The following is a 9,599-nucleotide window of genomic DNA, read 5'->3' on the forward strand; positions in this document are numbered from 1 at the left end:
TACTCTCTTTGTCTTGCAAGACGACTCTCTCTAAATTCAGACGGGTCAAACGCTTTTCCTACTGTATAAAATTTTAATAATACACATCACCTGTACATAAAACAGTGTTTTATTTTGGAATTGTATACAAAAAATAGAAATATTTAATAAGTTTTACTATTTATAAACTTTAAGAATATAAAAACTATTTTAAAACTTTAAATGATGTTGATTAAATCCATTAAAACCTATTAGAGGGAAGTACAGGCCTTAAATATACGGAATGTTCATTGTCATTTCTTATTGTCAGTGGCTCCCGTTCAAAATACGAAATAAATTCCCTCAAAGAGGAGAATTCCGGCGTTAACGTGCCATCGTTGGCGTCACATTTAAATTTATTATTGGCATATATGATTCCCAAATTGAATATTTTCTTCTCATGTTTCACCGTTAAGGTAAGATAAAAACCTGTGCGATGACTTCTCCTGAAGAGGAACGCCCCGTCCTCTAAGCCTTCCAGAAGCTGCTTCGCCCCTTTTCTGTCTGTGTTTCTGAAGAACGGTTCGTCGTTTAAGTTGTCTGAAAATGAAAAGTAAGACTAAAGATAATTTAATTTTTTTAAATACTTGCGAATTGGGTTGTTGTTGGCCAGTTCTTCTTGTGGAGGAAATGTTTTTGGTGGAGCTGGTAATGGTTGCGGTACAAAGTGGTGGTCATATGCGTTGCCTCTATTACCAAACACTCTCTCTAAATTCGATGTTATTTGTTTGAGTTTTTCTAAATACGTAAACATATTAATATATTTAGTGATGTATATTTTTGTTAATTTTACCTTTAGTTTTGATTTCTTCATTATTTTCATATAATTGTTCCTCTGGTTTTAGTTCAGCGAAATCTAAAAGACAAGGTATTATTTAAAAGTCAATAAATATTCAGCTAGAAGTTTACTAACCACCTTTTGATTTGATTTGCTCATGATTTTCATAAAGTAGTTGATCATCTGATTCTGAATCAGGACATCCTGCAACAACATATTTGTTTCTATAGTACAAGTACTTAACTAGCTTAGTTTAAAGTACAACCTATTACGTATCCTCCATCCATATCCGACTCCTCCGAGTCAGATAAAGGCTTTTGTGGACGATAAGCTCCAGCTACAAAAAAATTATTTAAAATAATATAAAATTAAATTAAATTCTATACCACTATTAGGTTTATTAACATAATTTTGCCCTTCATCATCATCATCATCATCATCATCAGTATTTATATAACCTTTCTTGGGTCCTTTTGTTTCAGTAGGTAAAGGCAAGGGAGGTCGACTACCAGTAGTTGGTGTATGAACTAAGAATAAAATTGATGGTTCAATTTTGTATCACTTAATTACCTCAAACAATACCTAAGTTACCATGAGACATGTCCTTGGATATCTTACGCTGATTTATCACGGACGTCTGTTTTCGTTGTACATTGCCATCTACAAGAATAAAACTTTACAACTGTTTAATTGGTGTACAATTTGAGAGTACCGACCGATTTCGTTTCTGGAGTTTGGAATTGGTGGCAAAGGCCTCTCTTTTATTGATCCCAACGTTGGTATTGGTTCGTACTCAGCACCTTGATCACTGTCCTCCTCATCTGGAACTTTCGGCAATTTCCTGTTTTGAATGTTTGATTTTGTAGGTTGAAAACGAGTATTTGATTTATATCTGGATTTGTCAATGGAGTTTTCAGGGTCTTCATACAACAAATCTTCTGAGTCGGAATTTGTTTGTTGGCTTAATGATCCAGTATTAATGTATGTGGTTGGGGGGCTTTCAGGTGGTAAAGGTAAGGGGTCCTTCTTAATTACTTTCTTGGGTATTTTTGTCATATTGGATGATAATTTATGTAGAGTGCTATTATTTGGTCTTATATGACATGTATTTACAGATTTGCTAGGCACATCTTTTTCTTTTATTGTTATTGGAGGTAGATATCCATCATCTAGATCATCTTCATCTCGGTTAGTACGTACCAATTTGTCAGTGGATGTGTGATTTGAGTTTAGAGGTCTGTTGTTACTATAGTGCACATTCTTGGGTTGTATGGGAGGCAGATATCCATCATCTGAATCATCTTCAGTTGTCGTAGGATGTAATTTGGAAAGGCCTTGCTTACTGACTATGTTTTCTAAGGATTCAAACTTTTTTGGATCTTTTTTCCATACATTTTTTCTTATTGTACTTGTTTCTTTATTTAAAGAAACATTTGATAAGAATTTGTCAGGGTTTTCTTTAATGTTTTTAATGAATGTCCAGAACTCTCTAAAACTGTTAGTCCACACTCTACATTCAAACTCACTAATATTCTGTAATAAAGGCAGAAAATAATTGTAATTATACAATACAACAGATACAAAACAGATAATAGATGTATTTGTAATAAGTAAGGATGATACCCAAGCTTAGCAATGTGATTGGTTAATTTTAATATATGGCTTACCCATAATGTATTCCCGTCAATATTTTTGTCCTTGATAATATCCACCCATTGTGCTCCATTGTTCTAAAACACAAAGATTTCACATAGCACATTTATCTGTTAAAATATATTTAAACCTACTTTTTTAAAGAGTTCTATTATTTGATTATTATCCAGTAATTTCACTGACATTTTTAATCTAAAACTGAATGCAATATTTAAACTTGAAGAATTATCTTTTCCTGTCCCCGATAAAGTGCGGATTTTACAGTTGATAAGAATTTTATGAGTAAACTGAGTGACATATGTTATATTTATATGGTATATTTTAATTTTTCAGAATGATAAGATGAGTCAATATTAAAAAAAAAAAAACAGAATATCTGCTTTATTTGTATTATACATTAATAAAAAACATTTTAGGAATAATTTATTGAAAATGTTCTGTTTTATCTATATATTTTTATTTAGAACTCAGTGGTGGTAATTTTGAGACTACTAAAAATGTTCCAAAACTGACTCAATAAATGATCAAGAATTAAATGATCAAGAATTAAATAAAAATAGGGAGGAGGATAAAACAGAGGACATAAATGAAAGTAATGACTTAACAAATCAAGAAATGGATGGGAGTAATTCATCAATTTATTCAGCCTCCACAGTATATTTAAATGAAGATCATGACAAGCTTATCAAAATCACCAGAAAGTAATTCATACAATTCGTTTTTAAAAAATTATTTTAAAATGAAAAGTAAACGAAATTATGATACATAAAAAATTATTTAAACTGGTGAGCAAGTTGATTCAAATGATGTATTGGATGAAGAAGCAATTGAACAAAAGGACTTAGAAGTCGAATATGCTTTAACTAAACTTTGTCATCAACGCAATCAAAGAATACTGATAGACTAAATTCAGTCACATTTAGATCTTGAGGAAATCACCAAAGTAAAACAAAGTAACAATGAAAAGTACCCTTGAAACAGGTAACATTATAAATGAAAAATTATTATTAATAATACATAACATATTATCTACAGTTTTGTGACTTAATTGTACGAATCTTTCTCTCAAGAAAGAGAATAACATAACTTATTATCCACTTTTCTAAATATATTCTACATATTAATATCCAGTTTAATTTTCTAGAGAATAATTAACATTTTTAATATATTATCAAGAGTTTTGTGGCTTAATTATACGGATCTTTCTCTCAAGAAAAAGAATAACATAACTTATTATCCACTTTTCTAAATATACCCTTGAAACAGGTAACATTATAAATGAAAAATTATTATTAATAATACATAACATATTATCTACAGTTTTGTGACTTAATTGCATAAATCTTTCTCTCAAGAATGAGAATAATATAACTTATTATCCATTTTTCTAAATATATTCTATACATTAATGTCCAGTTTAATTTTCTTGAGGATAATTAATATTTTTAATATATCATCAAGAGTTTTGTGGCTTAATTGTACTAATCTTTCTCTCAAGAAAGAGAATAATATAACTTATTATCTATTTTTCTAAATATATTCTACACATGAATGTCTAGTTTAATTTTCTTGAGCATAATTAATATTTTTAATATAATCAAGAGTTTTGTGACTTAATTGTACGAATCTTTCTCTCAAGAAAGAGAATAATATAACTTATTTTCTATTTTTCTAAATATATTTTACACTTTAATGTCTAGTTTAATTTTCTTGAGGATAATTAATATTTTTAACATATGTTAAAAAGCAGTTTTTTATTTTTGAACTACTATACAAAAAATTAAAATATTCAAATAATTTTACTATTTTTAGACTATAATAACTTAAAATTATTTTAAAAGCCATAAATGATGGTAACAGCATTGTTATTATTTTATTAATTTGTTTTTATAGTTATACGATACTAATTGATTAATTATGGTGTCAATCATGTAAACATTAACTTTACATTTTTAGTCATTAAATCCATTAAAACCTATTAGAAGGAAGTACAGGCCTTAACAATACAGAATATGACGTATAATTATCATCATTACTTATTGTTAACGGCTCCCGTTCAAAATACGAAAGAAGCTCGCTCAAACTAGAGAATTCTGGAGTTCCTGAGTCACCGTCGGCGTTACATTTAAATTTATCATTTTCATATATGATTCCTAAATTGACAATTTTGTTCCGATGTTTCACCGTTAAGATAAGATAAAAATCTTTGCGATGACTTCTTCTGAAGAGGAACGCCCCGTCCTCTAAACCTTCCAGAAGCTGTTTCGCCCCTTTTCCGTCTGTGTTTCTGAAGAACTGCTCGGCGTTTAAGTTGTCTGCAATAGTTAAAAACAAGATTATAATTAATTTGGTAATTTTAAATACTTGCGAATTGGATTGTTGTTGCACAATTCTTCTAGGGAGGGAAAAGTTTTTGGTGGTGTTGGTAAATGTTGTGGTGCAGTGTGGCGTTCATATGCTTTGCCTCTATTAGAGAACACCTTGTTCAATTCCGATGATATTTGTTTGAATTTTTTTTCTTTACTGTTGTTATGTATATTTGTGTTAATTTCACCTTTACTTTCAATATTTTTAATTTTATCATATAATTGTTCCCCCGATTCTACTTCAGTTAAATCTAAAAAGATCAAAATTGAATAAATTTTTTTATTATTTGGACAGAAATTTACTAACCACCTCTTGATTTGATTTCCTCAACATTTTCATAAAGTAATTCATCATCTGATTCTGAATCAGGCCTTACTGCAACAACATACTCGTTCCTATAGTAATTAACTTAGTTTAAAATATATAATACAACCTTTAACGTATTCTCCATCCACATCTGACTCGTCCGAGTAAGGTAAAGACATCTGTGGGCGAAAAGCTCCACTTCTAGCTACAATAAAAAGTCCTTTAAAACAATTAACATAAAATTAAATTATATACCACCACCACCACCAGATTTTTGCTCCATCCCAAAAACATCAGCACGTCCATAATTTGTCTTGAGTCCTTTTGCTTCAGTAGAAGATGGGGTACGGAAATCAAATTGATTGATCAATTTAGTATTATTTAATTACCTTCAATAAATAATACCTAAGCTACTATGTGATGTCTCTTTAGACATTAGATTTATTCGTTGACTCATTGGCAAAGGACTGCCATCTGTAATATGGTGTTGTATGGCTTCAGGTAACTGATCAACTTCATTCCTGGTGTTTGGAATTGCTGGTAAAGGCCTCTTTGTTATGGATCTCAGATGTGATATGAGGTCAGATCCTTCCTCATCTGGAGTTTTCGGTAATTTCCTGTTGTGGATATTCAATTTTGTAGTTTCAAGTGGAGAATTTGTTTTATTTGTGGAATTTTTTCGTTGGCTTATTGATCCAGCATTAATGTATGTGGTTGATGAAGGCGAAGAGTCCTCACGAATTACGTTCTTGGGTATTCTTGTCGTATTAGATGATGATTTATGTAGTGTATTATTATTTGGACTTATATGAGATGTGTTTACAGGTCTGCTAGGCACATCTTTTTCTTTTATTGTCATTGGAGGTAAATATGCATCATCTAGATCACCTTCATCTTGGTTAGCACGTACCAATTTGTCAGTATTTGAGTTTAGGGGTCTGTTGTTACTGTTGAGCACATCCTTGGTATGTACTTCTTTTGGAGACATATATCCATCATCTGAATCAACTACAACTGGGGCAGGATGTAATTTGGCTTGCTTACTGATTATGCTTTCTAAGGATTCAAATTTTGAATCCTTTCTCCATACATTTTTTCTTATTATATTTTCATAATTTGGATCATCTTCATCTTGGTTAGAAGGTACAAAATTATCAGTGGATTTGAATGTATGATTTGACTTTAGTGGTTTGTTGTGCACATCCTTGCTATGTACTTCTAATGGAGGTAAACGCCCAACTATGCTTTCTAAGGATTGAAATTGCTTTGAATTTTCTTTCCAAACATTTCTTCTTAATGTATTTGTTCCTTTATTTGAAGAAGTATTTGACAGGAATTGTTCAGGATTTTTTTTAATCTTTTTAATGAAAGTCCACAACTCCCTAAAATTGTTAGTCCACAGTCTCAATTCAAATTCAGTAATATTCTATAACAAAGATAACAACTATAACAAACAACTGTATTTATTTAATAGAAACAGATAATGTATTTAATTGTAATCAGTGAAAGCCACACCCAAACTTAACAATAAAATGGCACATAGGATTTGTTAATATGTGACTTACCCATAATGTTTTTCCATCAATATTTCTATCCTTGATAATATCCACCCATTGGGCTCCATTGTTCTAAAACACAAAGTTTTCATATAGCACATTTACCTATTAAAATATATTCAAACCTACATTTTTAAAGAGTTTTATTAATTGAGAATTGTCCAGTAATTCCACCGACATGTTTATGCTAAAACTTGAATTAATTACATTTCCTGTTCCTGATAATTTGGTGTTCAACTAAAGATTAAATTTATGCGTCATCAGGAAAAGAAAGTATGTATTTAATCTTTAGTTTAACCCAAATGATAAATAAGTACCACATATTTTAATTTAATTTATCTACTTTATGTGTATTGCATATAAATAAAAATTATTTCAGAAAATTATTTATTATTTATTGAATGTTTTTATACTTTTTCCAGCTTGTTTATAAATAATACTAATTATGTACTGCAACTTGACTTTAAGGGTCCAAAATATCTTTAATTTAATTTTTATCAGTATTTGATATTCAAATGAAACAAGACACAAAATTAATGTTTTATTAAATAATCCCTGATGTGGCAATAGAAAAAAGTTACAAATTTCATTAAAAGGTCCAACGACCAGTTCCCAATATCATGTTCTTTGAATTTCGTCCTGTGGATTGGTTGAGTTTAGGCTGTCTTGCCTCCTTAACTTATTTGGGGTGAAGAAAGTCATCAAAGCACCCAAAATCACAGTCACCAAGATGATAGTGAGTGCCCATAGAGTGCCGTATGTCTCAGTAATAATGGAAAGCAATAAGGTTGCCAAAAAACCCATAACTTGCGACATGGCGTACAAAATTCCAGCGGTGGTGCTCTCCTTACATGGGTAGGTCATCTCTGTAGCAAATTCGATGCTGGAGAGAGCGTAGGTATTCAAAAACACACTAAAAATGATGTTAATTAGTTTTAAGTTTTACGATTAAATCTAAAGTGTTACCCCAAAATTGTAAAACATAAGTATACCACAATTTTCATTCTCTGTTCTAATGCGTATATTAATCCTGCTACACTAGCTGCTTGCAGCACTGCGGATATAAAACACGACTCCCTGAAAGAACTGTGATGTAACTCGTTGAGTATTAATAATTGACGTACTTAAATCTGTGAGTCTTGTCTAAAACATATCCAGCTATTGGGGTCCCCACGATCCCAGCCAGTACCATAACTAAGCCCATTCTACCAGCATCTTCGTGGGCATTCTATAATTATAATAAAAAATATTTATTATATCTTTAGACTAAAAATGTTCAGCACGTACTTCAAAATACTCCAGTATAAAAGGATTCAATAGAGATCCAAGAGCTGTAAATGATCCTATACTCATACTGAAAGCTACCATGTGATTAACAAATCCCCCGTTTACAAATAGTTTCACCACAGAATGGAAGAAGCCCTTAACTGAGAAAACCTCTTGATTTCCTCTTAGTTTATTAGGAGGCCACTTTGGTTCCTTGGGAAAATCTGAAACGACATTAGAGTAAGTACTAAACGATGATGAAAGAAAGTGTTTTACATATAACAACTCCAAGAACAAGTGGTGTAATGGCCACAGCTAAAACCCAACACATTAAATTTATGTCGTGTCCAATATCGTCCACATCATCGTGATCTTTCACTAAAGTAGGCGGTACGATGAAACCTAAGGCTCCACCTAATTGCATGCCGAACACTCCAAGTGCGCAAGCTCTGGATATCTGAAAGCATCCCAATAGTAAAAGCCCCATTTTTACACTATATAGTTTTATGTACTTCTTTATCAGGGAACCATGTAATGGCCAATTTTGGTGCAAGCGGAAGGACGAACAGTCCGGATATACCAACCACTGTTTGTCCAGTTATGACCAAGTGAATTGAATCTGGATGCACAGAAAATAATTTTAGGTATATGCCAGCTGCAGTGCCTAAACATCCAATTAGTCCTGCTACTCTCAGTCCCTACGGTTTATTTAATTTGCTATGAGAAGTGAAATGTACTTTTATTAAATAATTTCTATTTATTGTTTCACATATTTATTAGAAGTCTCTGTGTAGGACTATTAAATGAAATAGTCACATTTAATTAAAGTATCAATATTCTTTCTAACTACTCTAATATATATATAATTTGATTTATAATAAAAATTAAGCAAATTTTTTTTGTATTAAGCAAATTTTACTATAAAATAATATAAAATATGTATATTCTTCTTTTCTTTCATTTAGTTTATAATTACTTACCTGTTTATCTATGATATAGGAAGCTGGGACAACGAAAATAGGATAAACTAACATAAAGACCATTGCTGTCCAGTTTACCGTTGAGTAACCCACATTGTAGTATTTTTGCATAATATTTCCTATTATAGCATATTCTACCCACTGAAATTGTGATATTGCTGTGTATAATATATAAAGAAACAATATAAACCATCGTTTCTTATAAACTTTCATTTTCATTGGAGATTCAGTATAATTATTCATTTTTAATAATGTCTTAAAAATATTTGAGTGTCACCAAATGCTAAAATAATAAATTATTTAATACATGTATAAAAAGTAAATAATTGTTTGTTATAATTTCTTACATTAGGTATGAAACAGTTGTTTCTTGTTGGTTAATTTTAAGGCATCCTACATAAATATTCAAAACTAAAAACAGGAATTAAAACCAAAAAAGCTGTTTCCACACTTAACTCACATGTGTATGTGTATAACATAATATTTTGTTGGCTAACAAGGAAATGCGTAATGACAAAATCTTTATATTCCACTTAACCAATTTAATTTGATGAATTACAAATGGGCTTATTTTAATATACATGCGGTTAATTCTAAAACAGATCCAAATAATTTGAATGGGTAATAAGTTTAAAATAGTAGTATAATGTTTAAATTTGTACAAATAATTTTTAA

The 9,599-nt window shown here is 30.6% G+C and overlaps 3 protein-coding genes across 3 annotated transcripts; all 3 read right to left on the reverse strand.

Moving 5' to 3' along the window:
• Window positions 1-88: 88 nt before the first annotated feature.
• On the reverse strand, window positions 89-2,705 carry LOC109605530 (uncharacterized). The gene is made up of 10 exons (XM_049965343.1): window positions 2,584-2,705; window positions 2,464-2,526; window positions 1,513-2,329; window positions 1,379-1,456; window positions 1,183-1,323; window positions 1,062-1,133; window positions 932-1,000; window positions 812-874; window positions 610-756; window positions 89-558 (listed from the first exon to the last, which is right to left on the reverse strand). The coding sequence occupies exons 1-10, from the start codon at window positions 2,632-2,634 to the stop codon at window positions 221-223; spliced, it is 1,839 nt and encodes a 612-aa protein (XP_049821300.1). The 5' UTR covers window positions 2,635-2,705; the 3' UTR covers window positions 89-220.
• A 1,592-nt stretch (window positions 2,706-4,297) lies between these two features.
• On the reverse strand, window positions 4,298-6,869 carry LOC126265095 (uncharacterized). The gene is made up of 6 exons (XM_049965721.1): window positions 6,808-6,869; window positions 6,688-6,750; window positions 5,528-6,548; window positions 5,123-5,224; window positions 4,818-5,066; window positions 4,298-4,764 (listed from the first exon to the last, which is right to left on the reverse strand). The coding sequence occupies exons 1-6, from the start codon at window positions 6,856-6,858 to the stop codon at window positions 4,418-4,420; spliced, it is 1,833 nt and encodes a 610-aa protein (XP_049821678.1). The 5' UTR covers window positions 6,859-6,869; the 3' UTR covers window positions 4,298-4,417.
• A 366-nt stretch (window positions 6,870-7,235) lies between these two features.
• LOC109605535 (uncharacterized MFS-type transporter C09D4.1) lies at window positions 7,236-9,364 on the reverse strand. Its single transcript, XM_020022126.2, has 8 exons — window positions 9,272-9,364; window positions 8,925-9,207; window positions 8,457-8,642; window positions 8,221-8,401; window positions 7,966-8,168; window positions 7,803-7,906; window positions 7,645-7,755; window positions 7,236-7,591 (listed from the first exon to the last, which is right to left on the reverse strand). The coding sequence occupies exons 2-8, from the start codon at window positions 9,165-9,167 to the stop codon at window positions 7,297-7,299; spliced, it is 1,323 nt and encodes a 440-aa protein (XP_019877685.2). The 5' UTR covers window positions 9,168-9,207; window positions 9,272-9,364; the 3' UTR covers window positions 7,236-7,296.
• Window positions 9,365-9,599: the final 235 nt, after the last annotated feature.

Source organism: Aethina tumida, chromosome 3 (assembly GCF_024364675.1).
Source record: "Aethina tumida isolate Nest 87 chromosome 3, icAetTumi1.1, whole genome shotgun sequence".
Lineage (NCBI taxonomy): Eukaryota > Metazoa > Arthropoda > Insecta > Coleoptera > Nitidulidae > Aethina > Aethina tumida.